The sequence below is a fragment of the Bacillus rossius genome, chromosome 7, assembly GCF_032445375.1.
Source record: "Bacillus rossius redtenbacheri isolate Brsri chromosome 7, Brsri_v3, whole genome shotgun sequence".
In the NCBI taxonomy this organism is placed as follows: domain Eukaryota; kingdom Metazoa; phylum Arthropoda; class Insecta; order Phasmatodea; family Bacillidae; genus Bacillus; species Bacillus rossius.
This window is the reverse complement of record NC_086335.1, coordinates 62,800,975-62,820,163: the sequence shown is the minus strand read 5'-3', so window position 1 is coordinate 62,820,163 and position 19,189 is coordinate 62,800,975. Positions and strand designations below refer to the sequence as shown.

Below are 19,189 nucleotides of genomic sequence, written 5' to 3'. Positions count from 1 at the left end.
TTTTCTGAAATGAATTCAAACCATTTCTTGAAGTAGCCAGTGGCATTGCAGTTAAACCTAATAAATTTAATTTTTTCAATACATTAAATTATCCTTGTTTGTACAACCCAAAAATGCTAAAAATGTAACTTTGGCAGCTAATTATGCAAAAAGTATGCGCTGTATATATTTTTCATTTCGTGAAAGTTAAACAATTGAAAAAGTATACAAGTTTATTTGTAATTACTGTAAATATAAAATCTTGAATCGAAATGGTTTAAATTATTTGAAGATATAATTTTAAGGTGCGTTATGAAAAATTATGAGAGTTAATTTTTACAATGCGCGCGCACCATTCAACGGAATTTTCACAGAATGAAAAAAAATAAATCTTTATACATATAAATAGATTTGTGTTGATAAACTTTTTCAAGTGTATTTATATAAGTGAGGTTATGTTCCCGTGTGTGTAATTTATTTCCATCATAATTTAATACATTATTATTTAATAAATACTTGAAATAAAAAAATAGAATAAATATTCAGCATATTTATTGATTGTCATTATTAATTAGGACATTTTTCTCGATCAACACATGTGTATATTAATATTGAAACTAAGTAATTATTTCAATTTTTAATTTGATTGAGTTTATACTTTACCAACCGAATTTATAATATCACTACAGTCGTTTTATAATTTTTCTATTAATTATTAGCATACAAAACTAAAAATATTTTTTATTGCGCAAAATAGGTATAACTTATAACGCGCGTAGGCCCTACATAAGTACACGCACCCATTATTATTATTACTTTCATTTTCGCTTCATTACAATAACAATTTAAGGGTTATTTATAAAATTTTAACTCGATACATCCTCCCATTTTTGAAGTGAAGACTTATTTAGCCGCGTTGAGCGATTTTTGGTAAGGGCAAAACTTATGGTTTCGCGTCACCGACATGCTAGTGACGTGTTGCGCCAGACTGGCGAATCGCAGCGGCCTGTGTACATGTATACGCATGTATACACTAATACATTGTATGTACTCGACTGTATCATGTGCGTGTTGGACTCTTTTATGGATGGGTAAAATCTTGTGAGTTCGCATCACCGACATGATGTAGTAGCAGTAAGTGAAGCAGGCTCAGCTGTGATGGTGATCACAGAACAAGGAGGGAAATAAAGAATTGCGACTCATCAGTGGAAACTGAAACCATGTTCCACGCGACATGTGTCGCTATCTGTTGGGCGGGCCCATAACTGCCAGCAAATAAAAAATCGGAATAGAGGTTCTCATACAAAGTTTTTTTTAATGGGGGACCCCACTTGGGGGTCCGCCCCGCCAAAAAATAGCTCTTTATTATGAAAAAGAGAATACAAATAGAAAACATGGAAGAGAACATCTGATACATTTACATTAAGGTATTTACAATTAAAGATACATACATTTTTGTACCCTTCCAACATTCAAGTCCTTGGGGGCCGATATTTCGTGTGAGGTGAAGTGTCTTCATTTTTTTTTTGTTATATTAAGTTATCTCCTTGGCAGCGCAAAACTAATTTAATCTGTGCGAAAATACTTAATGCTGTTTGGTAATAAATAAAGGAGTAGGAGGTGCTAAAACTCACTGTATTACGCACCACAAAATTAGTGGCTACCTGAATAGAGTGAATTTTCACTGGTTTGTTTGCCTGATAATAGCTTATACATTACTTCTCCTAATAAATTAATGTAGTTAATGTCAGCAATATATTATGAAAACTACTATCCGGAGGACGGGCCCATAACTACTTCAAAAAACTATGTCTCAGTCTCGGTAATAAGAGTTTCTCCCACGTGAGGAGTGGCACCGCCTCAGGGCCCGCTACGGCCGCCAGGGACAGCTTCATTAAGGCCCTGTCGCGCTGTCCAATCAGCGCTCCCGACACCTCCCTGCGTGTCGTGTCCAGGGGTTGTGACGTCACCGGGAACTCCCCCGGCGCAGCCATGTTCGTTTGACAAGCTTAGATGACTTGAGTCTCCCATCAAGCATTTCGCACTTGGAACAGGCTCTACAACATGTCGGGTGCCGTCAGCCAATCAGAATCCTTGCCTATCGAACAATCTTAATGACATCCGTTTCGATCACAAAGAATCTTCAAAATGACAACGAACACACGTGCGATAAAAGAGGTTATAAAAGCGAAGTAACTACAATGATGTTAATATGACTGACGTAAGCGAAAAAATATTTATGTGTAAAAATGAAAATTATATCTCTATAACTTGAAAGTCAATGAACACTTATTTCCATTATGTAACGAATGTTATTTTGAGTTGAATGTATATATGTTTTTTTTAAAAATTATAAATACCTACATTCAGAGTAACAAGTTCCAAAATTTAATTTAATTTCAAAATGAGATTAAAATTGAAAAGTTTGATGAGACAGCTTAGACCACAAAAAATCTTTGCATATTGTGGCATGATTTAGAACATATTTGAGATTATCTGTCCAAATGTATTTGATGGAGAAGATAGGAAGTCAGTTTCCGTCCAATACTACCCGTGCAACTCTATTGTCAGATATAGTTGGAGAAAATATTTGACGGTGTGTAGGGGCCCTAAGCAACTATTCAGAGCCCCACGGAAGCAAATAGTGCCGACTCGGCACGGCCCGATCACACACCAACTGTCCTGAAGACATCAGTCATCGTAGTGATGCTTCTTGCAAGGGGAGGTCGGCTGCTCAACATAACCGATGTCTTCTGGACTCACAGTACTGCAGGGCTCGACTGGAAATGGAAGGGACGAAGTGGGAGCTCCAGATGGCCAAGCGTTCAGGATTTGAAAATTTCCGTCGCGGATCAGTCAACACGTTAAGTCCTTTATGCTAGCGTAATTTCCCAGAAGTGGTTTGGCGCAGCGACAAGATTTCTGATTCACAAAGCAAGTCTCACGAGTGCTAAACTTACAAAAGCCTTGCCCAAAAAAAATATTTACGTAGTAAAGCCCTACGTGCATTTCTTCTTTGATTTACATGTGGGGAGGACAAACAAATCCACAATCATACGACGAGGTTTGCCCAGAAGAAGAAGGTTGGCCAGCGTGCAGTATCAAAGTGATTATTATTATATTATTTTCAAATGCACTTCCACTGGTTCAACCCTGAGATGTGTATTATTTATTTTTATCGTCAGGCAAAGAACTCGAACAGAAAGTTTCAAACCTGCTCTCATCGAGAGAGAGAAAAGAATCTCGTGCCGACAAAGACTGCATCGCTGTATCGCAGATCAACAGCTGCTCTCCAGGATCTTGCAACATGCCGAGTTACTTGAGGTTCTCTGCCAGACTGTGCGATGAGAAGGCTTTTATTAATGTTAATCAAGTTTGTTTTTCCCGCGGATACTTAAAATCAACCACTTGGTTATAACTTGGAAAAGTGCCGACTGAATTAATGCTTCCCCTGTTTTCTACGATGAATATCACTCCAGCACATGCGATTTATCTGCATATGATAATATATTTTTTTTTTAATAATTCATAAAATAAATCCTCATGTACGCCGCAATTGCAATTCATTCTCGGGAAGTAATTCGGAATCACCACATTTTCCCTTATAATGCACCTGTTAAAATAATGATGCACTTCGCTTTTTGAAGAAAAAAAATATATATGCAAAACATTATGCATTATTTCTGTTCACTTGTGGCATCAGTATCGTAAAAACTGGAAAAGCCAAAGAAAAACAAGTTTTCGCGCGGGGACGCACACCCGTGAACCTGGCGTTGTGAATCGGAAATCTTGTCGCTGCGCCGAACCACTGGTGGGCAATGACGCCAGCATAAAGGACCTACGTACTGACCGATCCGCGACGTAAATAATGTTGCTTCCTGAACGCCTGGCCATCTGGAGCTCTCACTTCATCCCTTCCATTTCCAGTCGAGCCCTGCAGAACTGTGAGGCCTCAACGACACCGCTCATGACTAGTAGCCGACCTTCCCTTATGAGTGTACCTTCTTATCGCTCCTTAAGGGCGTGCCTCCCATTTCAGGTCGTGATTTTATATTTATACTAGCTGCAGTACCCAGCGTTGCCCGGGCTGAACACAGGGTGAAGGGAAACTGTTTAGAGATCAGATGTAGTTAGTAATTATTGTCTTCTTAATTTGAATGTCAAGTGTGCAAAATAATTTATATAACTTTCAGATCCCGACAGACGTTGTTCTGCCAGTTTATAGTTATTTACTTGGTCTTTATGTAATCTAGACTTTATAAAGCAATATAGAAAAAAAAACTGAAAAATAAGGGATTACTAATATTGAAAAGATTCCATTATCTAGCTAATGCTCGGCATGCATTGCAATGCATCATTCAGTTTTGTTTTGTAATATGTTTGAAGTAGTTACACATATACAAATAATCTATCCATGTCTCTAAATATATATTTATCTCTATCTACATCTATAGTCCTATATATCTATGTATCTCTCTATCTGTATTTATCTCTTTATATCTACATACATACCTCACACTATCTCTATGTATTCTATATGAGGGTACTGATTGCTTCGTTGTTAATATCACACGGGTGTTTTTTACTTGTATGGGAAAATTAAGAATAATAAGGCATCGAGTGCGTGGCAACAATGTTAATAGGAAATAAACTTCTAGCGCCTGCGGCATTGTCAACACACACTTCGTACGTGTACTGCATGTTGTATCTAACCCCCTCCAACGCATTTGATTCTAAATTACACTTTTAACAAGGATACCTAATGTTATTTATAATATAATATAGCCTATAGCTTTCCTCGATAAATGTACTATCCAACACTGAAAAAAATTTCAAATTGGACCAGTGGTTCCTCAGATTAGTGCGTTCAAACAAACAACCAAACAAACTCTTCAGATTTATAATATTAGTATAGATTAATCACTGATCATATTTTAGACTTTAATTGTTTAATTTTCACGAAATTAAAAATTTATACAGCGCATACTTTTTGCATAATTAGCTGCCAAAGTTATATTTTTAACGTTTTTGGGTTTTACAAATAAGGAGAATTTAATATATTACAGAACTGAAACTTTTTAGGTTTAACTGCAATGCTACTGGCTACTTCATGATATGGTTTGCATTTCTATCACAAAAACTCATTTCATGTTTCTTGGCTGTCAAAATCGTAACAAATTTGAGAAATTTGAAATACCAGGTAAAATTAATTAATATTTTCTGAAATTAATTCAAACCATTTATTGAAGTAGCCAGTGGCATTACAGTTAAACCTAAAAAGTTTCGTTTTTTCAATAAATTAAATTCTCCTTGTTTGTACAATCCAAAAATACTAAAAATGTAACTTTGGCAGCTAATTATGCAACAATTATGCGCTGTATATATTTTTTTCATTTCGTGAAAGTTAAACAATTGAAAAATTCTACAAGTTTATCTGTAACTACTGTAAATATAAAATCTTGAATCGAAATGGGAGGCACCCCCTTAAGGCTCATGCCACGTTGAAATTATTTGAAGTTATACTTTTAAGGTGCGTTATGAAAAATTATGAGAGTTAATTTTTACAATGTGCGCGCACCGTGCAACGGAATTTTCAAAGAATAAAAAAAAATGCTATATACATATAAAAAAATTATATGTCCTTTTAAATTTTATGCTTGAGTGATTGAGAGTGAATACTAGTCACAAACACTAAAAACATTTATTTATTGTGAATATTAGCGATGTAATTTGTGTTGATAAACTTTCTCAAGTGTATTATTATAAGTGAGGTTATGTTCCCGTGTGTGTAATTTATTTCCTTTATAAGTTATTACATTATTATTTAATAAATACTTGAAATAAAAAAAGAGAATAAACATTCAGCATATTTATTGATTTGCATTATTAAGTTTTTCTCGATCAACACACATTTATATTAATATTGAATACCTACTGAGTATTTATTTCATCTTTTAATTTGATTGATTTTTTACTTTACCAACCGAATTTATAACATCACTACAGGCGTTTTATAATTTTTCTATTAATTATTTGCATGCAAAACTAAAGATAATTTTTTTATTGCGCAAAGTAGGTATAACTTATAACGCGCGTACATAAGTACACGCGCCCATTATTATTATTATTTTATTTTCACGTCATTACAATAACGATTTAAGGGTTATTTATAAAATTTTAACTCGATACATCCTCCCATTTTTGAAGTGAAAACTTCTTTAGCAGCGTTGAGCGATTTTTGGTAGGGGCAAAACTTATGGGTTCCCGTCACCGACATGCTAGTGACGTGTTGCGCCAGACTGGCGAATCGCAGCGGCCTGTGTACATGTATACGCATATATACACTAATGCATTGTACATACTCGACTGTATCATGTGCGTGTTGGACTCTTTTTCGGATGGGTATATCTTGTGAGTTCGCATCACCGACATGCTGTAGCAGCAGTAAGTGAAGTTAATTTGACCACGTGAATATATGACCTAGGTCTGATATCACTGGTAAGTCATAGAGGTTATGAATTTTTACGTAATTTTTACATACCACTGACATCTGTTGTGACTAAAAAATGATGTAAGGATAAATGATATCATGCTGACATCGCACTGATATAATACCAAAATCATTTTCTTACGTACATTTGACGTATAAATTATGTCATATTACACATTTAAAAACAAAGTTTTAAGTTTTCACTTCTGTTGACAGCCCCCATGACTGGCTAATTTTTTTTGGTTCTGATACAAATACTTTGAACATATACATTCACTTAGTGTAATATCGTGGGTGTAAAAAGGGCACAAGTGATGGTAGCCACGAGAACGTGTGCTTCTTTTACTCCCACTGTATTACCCTAAGTGATTATCTGTGTTGAAAGTACTTGTGGCGGAACAAGAAATGCAAATGGGGTAATCGAGTTAAAATGTTATACATAGCACTTAAGTAGAAGTAATGGCGTGGAGAGGAAAAATATCGCCATGGCGTGTGATAACGGCACTTAGCGCTTCATTGCCAACACATTTTGAACGGGTAAAGCACTAGAACAAAAGGAGAACTATTCAACCTCCTATGCTCGCCCCACGGATACTAAATGCCTTCCATTACTTCCCCTTAAAAGATAAACTATAAAACAATAATGTGGGCGACTTTTTCAGTACTCGCCACTAATGTGTATCATCTAAACTCGGCAAAATCATGTGTTCACGTGTTGCAAATACACTTATAATACAAAAATCGGACACGATGTTTAACGTAAAATTCTTTAAATAATGCTGAGTTTGGTAAATGGACGCAAATTGTGTTTTTAACTACATTTCTGGACGCGAACCACAAGTAGTTTCCGCGACCGCCGCTAGAGTTCGCTGCCGGAGCAGCTACGTGGACTGTCGAATCATTCGATTTGCAGAGGGAAATGTTAAACTATACATTGAAAAGGCTCGTAAAGGAAAAAAAAAAGAGTACTTGTGAAAATACTAAACTGAGGCTTTGAACTTGATCTTCGACAAGGATTTTTTTAAAAAATTAATATACTGCCCATCTTGTTAAAACTCTTGAAACAGTTGTCTTTGTGAACTTTGGATCGCGCCATCCGCAAATACGCACAGATGGCAGCACCGTGGTTACACATTTCCGTTCCACGTTACTTTCGTTCCATTCCCGAAATTACTCTTACCAAAAGCCATTTACTGAGACCTAAGAACTGTACACATCAAAAAGTGTCGTAGCTTTTGAATTACAGGCATTTTTTGTTCAAAATATTTAGAATTCCCACCCTGCACCAAATTATTAAATAATAGGCTATATAATATGATTAAAAATTCTACTACTCAATCATTCATAACAGTACCACTTATATTTATTCAAAAGAAAACCAAAACAATTATGCTTTTGGGAGAAAAATTTTATTTACACGACTTAAGTACGCTGTAATAACTTTTAATCGATTCACTTTGACTATTAATAGCCTATAGTAAAAAAAAATTACCTTGCTAACTTAGCAAGCTACTTGAAAATATGCCTCATTTCAGCAAAGTTAACATAGTAAATTATTGTTATAGTATTAATAGTCAAAGTCACCCGATTAAATTTTTTTGCCGCCCGCATAAATCACGCAAAGAATTTGTTTCTTTAAAAAAATTGGTTGTCTGTAAAGTCGGTTTAGGGACGATAGTTTATCGTGACATCGTAATATAATTGCATACTTTTATGAATAAAATTGAATCATTTTAATTTTAATAATATAAGAATAAATACTTGAAATTATACTAGTAATCAGATTTTTAAAATGCAAGAATAATTAACCTTTATTGCCGAAATTGTTGTTTTAATAAGCAATGAACACCACATCAACTTTCCACTTCACTTTATAACCAGTCGACGAAACAGTTCACGTGTAGATGTAAGTTGTGTGCTGCCGTTGTTTTTCTTCTCCTCGGACGCATAGGCCAATCGAGTGGAAGAGAGATAGATGCGGCGCAAGCGTACAATGAGTGTAACGGGACACAGCGTAACGGAACAATGTGCGTAACGGGACACTTTTTCGTGTGTGCAGCCGGCGTTCATCGATTTATTAGACGTTGTCACGTCAAGAAGTACCTTATTTTTTTTTTGTTATAAGTAGTAGAATTTTGTATGATTACGTAGCAAAATTTGTAGTCATCGTATTTAATCATTTAGTGTAGGGTGGAGATTTTACAACTTTTGATAAAATGATACCTATAATTACAAAAACTACGCTACATTTAAAAAAAATTGTATGATTCAGAACCATTATTAACTGGCCTATCGACTGTTCTCGGTTTGACGATGAGTTCTGGGACAGCTTGTATATGAGCACTCCTAGGTTACTTCAGCTATTTTGTCTACCAAAAAAAAAAAAAAAAAAGAGAAAAGAGAAATTTCACTGAAAAATGTATTATATTTATGTGACACTATTTTAAGCTATGTATACTTATTAATATAACTAGCTGTACCCGCGACTTCGTCCGCGTGCGATAGTGTCTTTGGGTAGCATTTTTAATTATTTAGGCTAATTATTTTACAAATACGACACATACGTATAAATACTTTAATGATCTATTTGCAGTGTTTCACTGCAAAGAGCTTATTAAATTATTTAAGTATATAAGTACATAAGGTATAAAGTATTAATATGAGTTTATTTAAGTACATTTTTATAAACTACGTTTTTTTTTTATTTCCCGTCTTTGGCCAAAACATAAAGATTTTGCGGATTAGATACACGTGAGCATGCCACATAGAGTTTGTTGCCCATAGGAAAAACATTTTTTTTTCTAAATGAATTCCTGCAACTTTCAGCGTCTGTCCTTGAGCTTTATTAATTGTTATTGCAAATGCTGCTTTCAGGGGAAACTGCACACTTTTAAATTGAAATGGCAAATCAGTCGGAATTATTGGAATACAGGTTATCAAAACATGTTCTCTGTTTGCCATTCCAGTCATGATTGTAACTTTTTTAATGTTGTGCCCCAGATGTGTAATTTGTAGCCTTGGCGCGTCAAGATTTCTCATTAATAGGACTGGAACACCAACGTTCATCCTCAACTTTTGGGAGGGCAAACCTGATAATTCTAAAGAGTTGAGAAACTCTATAGGGTATGATGTGACTTGTTCAGTGTCCATAACATTATCAACTGTGAGGTATTCTACAACATCCCCCTCCACGTGTGACATGTTTCGTTCGTTTATTTGATTAACAATCTCATTAGTCGGCGCCAAAATTTCCCTTTCACACAGCCATTTTCGATTGCCCATATTTATTTGAAGATCAGGATAGACATTATTTTTTAGGTCATCTGTGCTATCGACGATTTGACAGAACTCACGTCTCAGTGTAATCATGTCGTTACTGTCAGTTGGCATACAATCTTCTCCGATTTTTAGAAGAGCAGCTGTATATTGCACTGCTTGAGAATCATTATGAAGCTGTCCTCGCATATTTGTAGTGAGACAAACCAACTACAAAATTAATGACAACAATGGTATTTGATGTATAATTCACAAAAACAAACACAAATCTTATGGAAAAAAATCGTACTAAGATTGTTTGTTATTACAAAATAAACAAAAGGAGTTACCGTTCTCAGGTACCTATAGCTAATATCCAAATGCACAACAAATAATAATGACGAAGTAACACCTAACTAAACTCGAAAGTAATATAGTTTTGACGAATGAAATAAACAAAACAATGACCCAACTAAAGAAAAAAATATTTAATGACCTAACCCAAAATCTTAAAGTTATTTGTATTTCACGAAGAACATTAATTAAATAAACATAAAATCGTTTAAGCAAATCGAATAGTAATCAATTTGCAGTTAATAATAATGAATTTGCAGGTTATCTTTAAAAGATTTGTGCAATGGGAGTGCATGACTTGATGTAAGTTTTTGGACATACGCCATTGCTAAGAACTTTTTCTGTTGAAGAAAAACTAATAAATAAAATAAATAAATAAAAATACCCAAAATAGACAAAAAACACACAAAATTAAGCAAACAATTGCTGTTGTCATCAAGGATATGAACACCACAAAATATTCTGAAACAGGAATATGGTCAACAAACAAAGGAAAACAAAGAAAAATGTACTAAGAGAACGAAAAAAAAAAAACCACAAATGATGACAACACAAAAATATTGAACCCAAAATAATTCAGCACAACAGTTGAAACGAGACAAAAAAAACACGACAAAACGAAAAGACAAACAAATACAATAGTTTTACCAAAACAGAAACAAGCGACGTTTCGGGAACTGCTATCTGCTCCCGTCCTCAGGCAGAGACGCACATGGTACGGAAACACAGATGTGACTGAGAAGGGGCTGGAAAATGAGGGTATTTATCAGAGAAAGGGCTACATCTGTCATTGGCTGAGCAAGATGTAGCCCTTTCTCTGATAAATACCCTCATTTTCCAGCCCCTTCTCAGTCGCACCTGTGTTTCCGTACCATGTGCGTCTCTGCCTGAGGACGGGAGCAGATAGCAGTTTCCGAAACGTCGCTTGTTTCTGTTTTGGTAAAACTATTGTATTTGTTTGTCTTTTCGTTTTGTCGTGTTTTTTTGTCTCGTTTCAACTGTTGTGCTGAATTATTTTGGGTTCAATATTTTTGTGTTATCATTTGTGGGTTTTTTTTCGTTCTCTTAGTACATTTTTTTTTTGTTTTTCTTTGTTTGTTGACCATATTCCAGTTTCGGAATATTTTGTGGTGTTCATATCCTTGTTGACAACAGCAATTGTTTGCTTAATTTTGTGTGTTTTTTGTCTTTTTTGGGTATTTTTATTTATTTATTTTATTTATTAGTTTTTCTTCAACAGAAAAAGTTCTTAGCAATGGCGTATGTCCAAAAACTTACATCAAGTAATGAATTTGCAGCGGAAAAAATCCGTATTCGTATGCGTGTGGCACAGTCGTCTGCCCTCACGTGTCTGCCTGTTCGGGTAAGCACACTTAGGCATATTTCTCCACCTACACCGCGCCGTACCACGCCGCGCTCCCCCCCCCCCCCCTACTACCTCTCGCGGCTGCACAGCGCTCATTGTGTACGGCGCGGTGCTTGGCAAGTTTCTTACTCGCGTTAACTTCAGTTTCACATTTTGTAATGACTCCGTAAATGTTACATCAGAATAGCTCTAATATTTTGTCTCTTGTCGCAAACTTATAAAACATTCACATAAACCTTAAATATTTCCATACAAACTTTCATCCCCTATTCCCTATTGTTATTTTACACCCTTGAGGGTAAAATTTTTACAAAATTTGAATGTCATATTTATTTATATCGAATCAACAGCTTAAAAAATAAGTTTCAAGCTTCTAGCTCTAAAAAATGACGATACTTACATACAACTTTTCATCCCCCCTTTCAACCTTTTTTTCGCATTAAAAAGTTGCCTATGTCCTTTCTCAGGCTCTAGACTATCTGTGTAGCAAATTTCATTTAAACCGGTTCAGTAGTTTTGGCGTGAAAGCGTGACACAGACAGAGTTAATTTCGCATTTATAATATTCGTAAGGATTATTTTTGCAAGCTATGTTTAAAAATGTCATTCGTATATCTCCTTACAAGCCAATTACTAGCAAGAAGCAGTAAAATTTCTAATCTTAGTAATGTCTTAATTTGAAAAAGAAACCTTCGAATTACTTGCAAAAAAAAAGTTTAAGTTTAATTTCTAAACTTGTGACCAGCATTTAAAAACGTTTTATTAGTTGACTAACAGTGTTTCCAAACAACAGTGACTTGTATTGAGCTAATAAAAAAAAAGCGATAAGCAATGATGAATACGAAATGCGCCCGAGAATTAAAAAAAAAGAAGAAATAATTTATTACTTCTCTGATAGCATAATTTTCTTAAAAAAAAAAAAAAAAAACCCTTTGGCTGTTCTCATTCAAACGTGATGTGTTAACGGAGGCCATGAATCTGTGTTGTCGAGACCTCTCATTTTTTTTTGTTTGGTTGACGGCAGTGGTCAGAGGACACCAAGTGTTGGGCGGTGTTGCCAGAGATGCTGAAAGATAAGCCCAGCGTTGCAAGTGCCGAATGTCGGAACGGAGCGAGGTTTATAAACTTGTCGAAGCGGGAAGTTCAGTTGGGTTCGAGTTTCAGTGGACAGTCAACTTCCCCGCCACCTGGACATCACTGTTTTATATTTTTTTTTGACGTGACAACGTCTAATAAATCGATGAACGCCGGCTGCACGCACGGAAATGTGTCCCGTTACGCACATTTTTCCGTTATGCTGTGTCCCGTTACGCTAATAAATTGACTAAAAATTATGGTGATTCATATAATTGTTGACAGATATTTGGATACAGTTTATTTATATGAAAACTTGTTTATAATTATATTTAAACTTTATAGCTAAACGCGAGTTTATAAAATTAATTACAAGTCATTTACACGTGAACTGTTTCGTCGACTGTTTATAAAGTGAAGTGAAAAGTTAATGTGGTTTTCATTGCTTATTACAACAACAATTTCGGCAATAAAGGTTAATTATTCTTGCATTCTAAAAATCTGATTACTAGTATAATTTCATGTATTTATTCTTTTATTATTAAAATAAAAATGATGCAATTTTATTCATAAAAGTATGCAATCATTTCATCAATGTTTTGTTGTGACGTTGTCACGTTAAACTATAGTCCGTAAACCGACTTTACATACAACCAATGTTTTTGTGGAATTTTTAGAAGTTCTATATAATTTCTAGAAAAAATCCGGCTAAGTACTTAAAATATTGCTAAATGACAAAACATTACACTTGGTACTTTTAAAAAGGTGCCTCAAAATGATAAACGTAAATGACAACATTTATAAAGTTTGCTTAAAAATCGAATTATACTTACCTAATTAAGTTTACATCTGCGGAACGCAATAAATATAACACAAATTTTAAAATGTAAATGAGTGTGACATTTTGCAAAGAGCAAATGATATGTAGCACATGCACGTGATACATTTTGCCACGAAAATTTATAGAAAATAGTATTAGTTAAAACATAATGAAACTAAAATTCAATATATTAACATGGTGGGTGATTTTTTCAGTCGGCTCCCAGGTCCAATAGGCCATTGGAAATGTTGGCGTGTTATTACTTTAGTCAAAACGATATTAATTATTTTTAGTAACGATTTATGATTTTCTTTATTTAAATAAAAAATATTCCTAGGCATGAGTTAAATGAGATAAGCGCAGGAGAGCCCAGAGACTCGTAGATGTGCGTCAGCGAAGCAGTTGTCTTGCTGGGGATTCGAGCAAGTTGCTTGTCACGCTAGACATGATCCAAGTGTGCGTGAACTAGCATAAGCCAGTCGGAGAAAAAAATAAACACTTTTCATAAGATGTCAAGTCCAGTAACTATTTTACTTTATTTTCAATTTCATCCATTTGAACACACACTTGTTTATCACACGATGGTATCGGATACGTTAAAATGTTAGTTACTGGTAACAAATACAAATTTATATACATAAGGATAAAACATTATTAGAGTACAGAAAAAAATAACTCACATGTATATACAGCCAAAGTTAAAACGGTAATAAAGATACAAATATAGCCTTCACAGACAAAAGTAATATACAAATATATAAAGAACAAAAGGAAAAAAAAACAGTAATACATATACGATGGAGATTGTACAAGAAATGTGCTTATTACTTAATATTACAAACAATAAAATAGTATTGAAAAGTAAAACACAAGTTTTTTACTAGCAAAAATTTATGGTAAAAAAAAATTCATGTTACCCGATTAAGACTAGTACCTACTTTCAGGCATCTGAATACTTTTGGAATCCAATTTTAAAAAAAGTGACAGTCAGTTATCGCATGCAATTAAAAGCAAGAAGCATGACCAGGTTTGCATCCTGCTGAAACATGTTTTTTTTTTGTTCAGGAACATTAAAGTGAGATAAAAATGAACTGTCTTATGTTTGTGCCAGACAGCCTGATAGTCACAAGGCCAAATAGCTTCGCTGAAACTTTCCACACGGCGGAGGGATACTCAAAGTACATTTTAAGGAGGTATTCCTAACGTGTTTGTTAATTTATACTCGAGTCAACTGAAGTTTCTTACCACGTCGTGAACACGTTATTTCATCTGAAGTTTCAAATACTTCGAAACTGTTCAGATAAAGCTTAAATATACTGTACATTCATTAGAACTGGATACACGTTTCTCAGGGAATTATTTCAAATTTGATTACAGCGTTTGAGTAGCACAACACGTAATAAATAATACTAGTGGTAACCGTATCAATTATATGGCGGAGAAATAAGGTGTAATGCAAGTTGTTGAATGCTTTCACAAATCTTTACCAGATTTTTCATGCCTAGAGATTGATTTGAAAACACGTATTTTTAGCAATTGTTACTCTTCTAAAGTTACAGGTTAAAAACTAAATTATATTATACGGAAGCTGAACTACTAATTCTGACAGTGTAAAAAATAAATGAGTGTACTTTTTACAAGGATGATCCTTGGAAAATCAGTTGCCGACGATATCACTTGCAAAACTATGCAAGGCAGAGCTTTGTATGATTGCAAATGGCACGAAAAGTACAAACCTGCAGTTTTGCAAATGTAATCGTTGGCAAGTGAGTTTCTCGTGCGCGGCCGGGCTAGGCAGGGGCGCAGGGGCCAACACCACCAACACGTGGCTCGGATCAGTTGCTGGTGCGGACAGCACAAGTCAGTGATCAGTGCGTCCATTGCCCGGTCCGCATGCCTGTCTGTGCCTGTCCGTGCCTGTCCGTGCCTGTCCGTGGCCATCGATCCAGGGGTTCGCAGAGTCCCAGGCCGCGGGGGGCCGCCCATTAACTCTTGGCACGTGTCTGGGCGGGGTCGTTACCACAACGCCGAAATACCACAACGCCGAACGTACAATAACGCCGAATGACCACAACGCCGAAATACAGTAACGCCGAAAAATGTTGCTGTACCACAACGCCGAAATAACAACTGAATTAATTTGTGTGTGTTTCTTAAATGTACCTTAACGCCGAAGTACCACAATCAATCCTAACCTTACCTAACCTAACCTAGCGTAATATAACCTAACATAACTTAACCTAGCCTAACCTAGCCTAACCTTACCTAGTCTAACCTAACCTAGCCTAACCTAACCTAGTCTAACCTAACCTAGTCTAACCTAACCTAGTCTAACCTAACCTAACCTAACCTAGTCTAACCTAACCTAGTCTAACCTAACCTAGTCTAACCTAACCTAGTCTAACCTAACCTAGTCTAACCTAACCTAACCTTTGTGGCAGTTGCAATGACATTTTTTCGGCGTTGTGGTAATTTGGCGTTGTGGTACACAGCAGTTTTCTAGCTGTCGGCGTTGTGGTACACAGCAGTTTTCTAGCTGTCGGCGTTGTGGTCAATTTGGCATTCGGCGTTATGGTATTCGGCGTTATTGTACGTTCGGCGTTGTGGTGCGTCCCCGTCTGTGCGTACGTTTTTTTGATGTGTTTGGGTGTAAATGATTGTGGAGTCTGTGCCAGGGGGTGGTCTGAGAACAACACCGCGTGACGTCACGCTCGCAGGAGTCCTGGCGCGGGTGCCAGCCCGGGTGGTGCTGGGCGTCATGTCCTTCCTCGGCTTCTTCGCCAACTACACGCTGCGCGTCAACATCAACATCGCCATCCTGGAGATGGTGGGCCAGCGGCCGGCCGCCGCCTCTGCCGCCGCCTCTGCCGCCGCCCCCGGGGGCGGGGACTGCCCGCGGCCCGCCGCCAACCTCTCCGCCGCCGCCGGCAACAGCACACAGGTGGGTGTCCTGCCAGGACGCGTTAAGGGCTGTTCGCGTGGCTGGGCGGACCCGCTCCAAAGCAGTGGCGTTCAAACACTCCGCTCTAGCGCAGACGTTTAGGCCCCTTTCCGACGACGTGGTTTAGGCCCCTTTCAGACGACGTGGTTTAGTTTCCTTTCAGGCGAGATAGTTTGGGCCCCTTTCAGACTTGGTTGATTCAACCAAGTTGCGTGGTTGACTCTCAGCTAGTTGACTGCCGCGTGAAGACTCTCTCTCTCTCTCTCTCTCTCTCTCTCTCTCTCTCTCTCTCTCTATGGGCTGGTTCCACACCTGGCAACTCGTGGAATCAATTTGTCTTCCCGTCAGGAGGTCGGTACGGTGTCGGAACCCGAGGAGGCAGGAACACGTATTGTGCTCGCTCTCCTGCGAGAAGAGAAGCATAAAAGGAGGAAACAAAGTCAAGGGGAAAAAAAGTGGGTTCATTCGTAGTTATAAAACTTCCCTCCAAAATCAATCCTTTTGATTTTATCGCTGTATTCCTTACATCTCATGTTCCTTATCGCGTGGCATCTACGGATTTACTATTCTGTAAACTGCTCCACACGGAAACCCGACAGGTGGAACGCCCCCCATTACGACCTCGGTGGACTCGAATAGGCGACTGGTGTCTTGTTTGTTGAGTCTACACTGTCAACAATTTTACACCTTCAAATAAAGAAGAGCGCTGGTTACAAATTATTCAGGGATTTTTCGTAAATTTACGGCTATCTTCGCGAATTTGCGGACGCTAAGTTCACTTTTCCACGTGTGTGTTCAGCTGTGTTAGAACGAAACGCACAACTCGGGAAGTCGAAATAAGGCTTAGTTTATACGAAGAGTAGGTTGTTTGAAAATTACGAAGAACTCTTTTCGTTTATTTGAGTCAAATTCTTCGTTGAAAAGTCGGCAAGTTCCCTGTAATTTGTGACAGTGTACTATTGGGGAAGACAACGTGAGGGGCACAGCTGCCTGTTGGCCACTCGCCAAGAGAACGAGGTGACTGCGTGTGAAGGGGTGGGGCGTTTCCCTGTCTTTTCCTGCATCGCTACACTCGACACCCGTCTCTTCAGCGAGGGACATCAACAAGTCGCCTCGTCTGAAGGGTGCCTCAGAATCAGCCTTGTTCAAAATGTCCCAGATTTAAATATCAACTGGAAAACAGCTGACAGGCCAATTATTTACGGTTCTGAGAGTAACAACAAAAAATAAAAGTATACCGCAGTTTTTTTTTATTTAAAGGATTTTATTTTTCAAAAGTTTTTAAATTCCCACCTTGTACCAAAGTACAGGATGTCCGTCAAAGAATTTCCCAGTTTCAATGATATATTATAACAGTTTAATTTAGTCTATTTACAACAGATCGTACATAAAATTGAAGGTAAACTAACCTAGTTTTTACTTACAAATGTTCAATATGTGCACGTTTAGTTATACGGAACACATCCAACTTTAAGTCCAATCCTTCCCACACTTTGGTAAACATGTCCGGAGTAATAGAAACAACCTCTTCAATCCTGTGTCTCAGCTGTGGCAAATCATGCATTAGAGAGCGGTAGAACGTAGACACCATATTTTATGAAGCCCCAAAGGAAAAAAATAAATGCATAGCGTCATGTCAGCTGAACATGGAGGTCAGCTCTGTCCTTTGTCGTCTCAATCATTATGACCAATCCGACGGTCAGAGACTTAAACGTTCAACCACTCTCGCACAAATAAGTTACCCTGAACCATCACTTTACAGCGCTTACAGATGATACTATTAAATTTTATTACTGGGATATTCTTTTGTAGACATGATCTATTACATACTACGGCTACATATTGTTGTTACTCCATCATGGAAGATACTTCTATTGATAACATTTCTAAAATAAAGTCATATATAATACATCTGGGGAAATTTTCTTTGCATTACTTATGCGGCAACATTTTTTTAACCGGGTAACGATGTCACTCATACTCTAAAACTAATTACTATGCTAACTCAGCAAGTTATTTGAAAATATGGCTCATTCAACGTCTACGTCCGGCTTGTCACGTGTCCTCCCGCGGGGCGTATAACATCTGCGTTTGAATCACGCGTCCTCTCAGCCAGTGGAGTAGTGCCTTGATGCGCGCGAAATTCAAACTTGCTCGCTACTGCTGGCACCTGTACCATTGGGAGGTTGCATTTAAGGACATTTGTTCGCTGATAAAATTATTTGGTCTGGGAATTATCTGCCATCTATTAAAGTTGTGCCCCACGATTTGTGAACATTTTGTATATTAAATTACATGGATTGTTTACATTATATTATGAGCTAATGTAAAAATTTCTCAAAAAAAATTAAATAAGAAACGTAATGAATCCATGCAATGATTCCAGGCAGTACCGCGGGGTGGAGTCTTGACTCACTGGAGGTTTTCATGTGTCAGGTTGATTCTGCAGGGGTTTGCAGTCACCATCCGCGACACAGCGGTAACTGGGCAAAAAACCACGCACAATCTGTAATCACGAATGGAAAATTTTTCCACTAAGTGCCAAAAAAAAAACCGCCGTCCCGACTGCAATGCAACATAGAACCACTTAACCGGCAGCTGACCCTAATGATCAGATCAAACGAAATCAACAAATTTTAACCACACAGTTTAATATCAACTGTTACTAATATCTTGCGGAAGAGACTAAATTATTAAATAAATTTCAATTGTTTACTTGAAAATCCGATCTATAACATTTAATCAGTTGAAAAACCAGTTATGAATAAATTATGAGTTCAATCATGTAAATAGTGCTATAGCATCAGCCTACCAGTGACTCTATACTTTATTAAAATCCATAAAAAAATTTCAAATAATAAAAACAGTGATGCTCTCTATATTTGTCTTTTTGTTTGCGTACTTCTAAACC

At 36.9% G+C, this 19,189-nt stretch overlaps 1 protein-coding gene across 1 annotated transcript in view; it reads left to right on the top strand.

Annotated features, from left to right (window-relative positions):
* Positions 1-19,189, top strand: part of LOC134534594 (sialin-like) — a 99,084-nt gene that overhangs the window by 33,273 nt on the left and 46,622 nt on the right. The window contains exon 8 of the mRNA XM_063373075.1: positions 16,055-16,278. Within this exon, the coding sequence (XP_063229145.1) occupies positions 16,055-16,278 (224 nt within the window). The remainder of the gene's footprint in view (positions 1-16,054; positions 16,279-19,189) is intronic.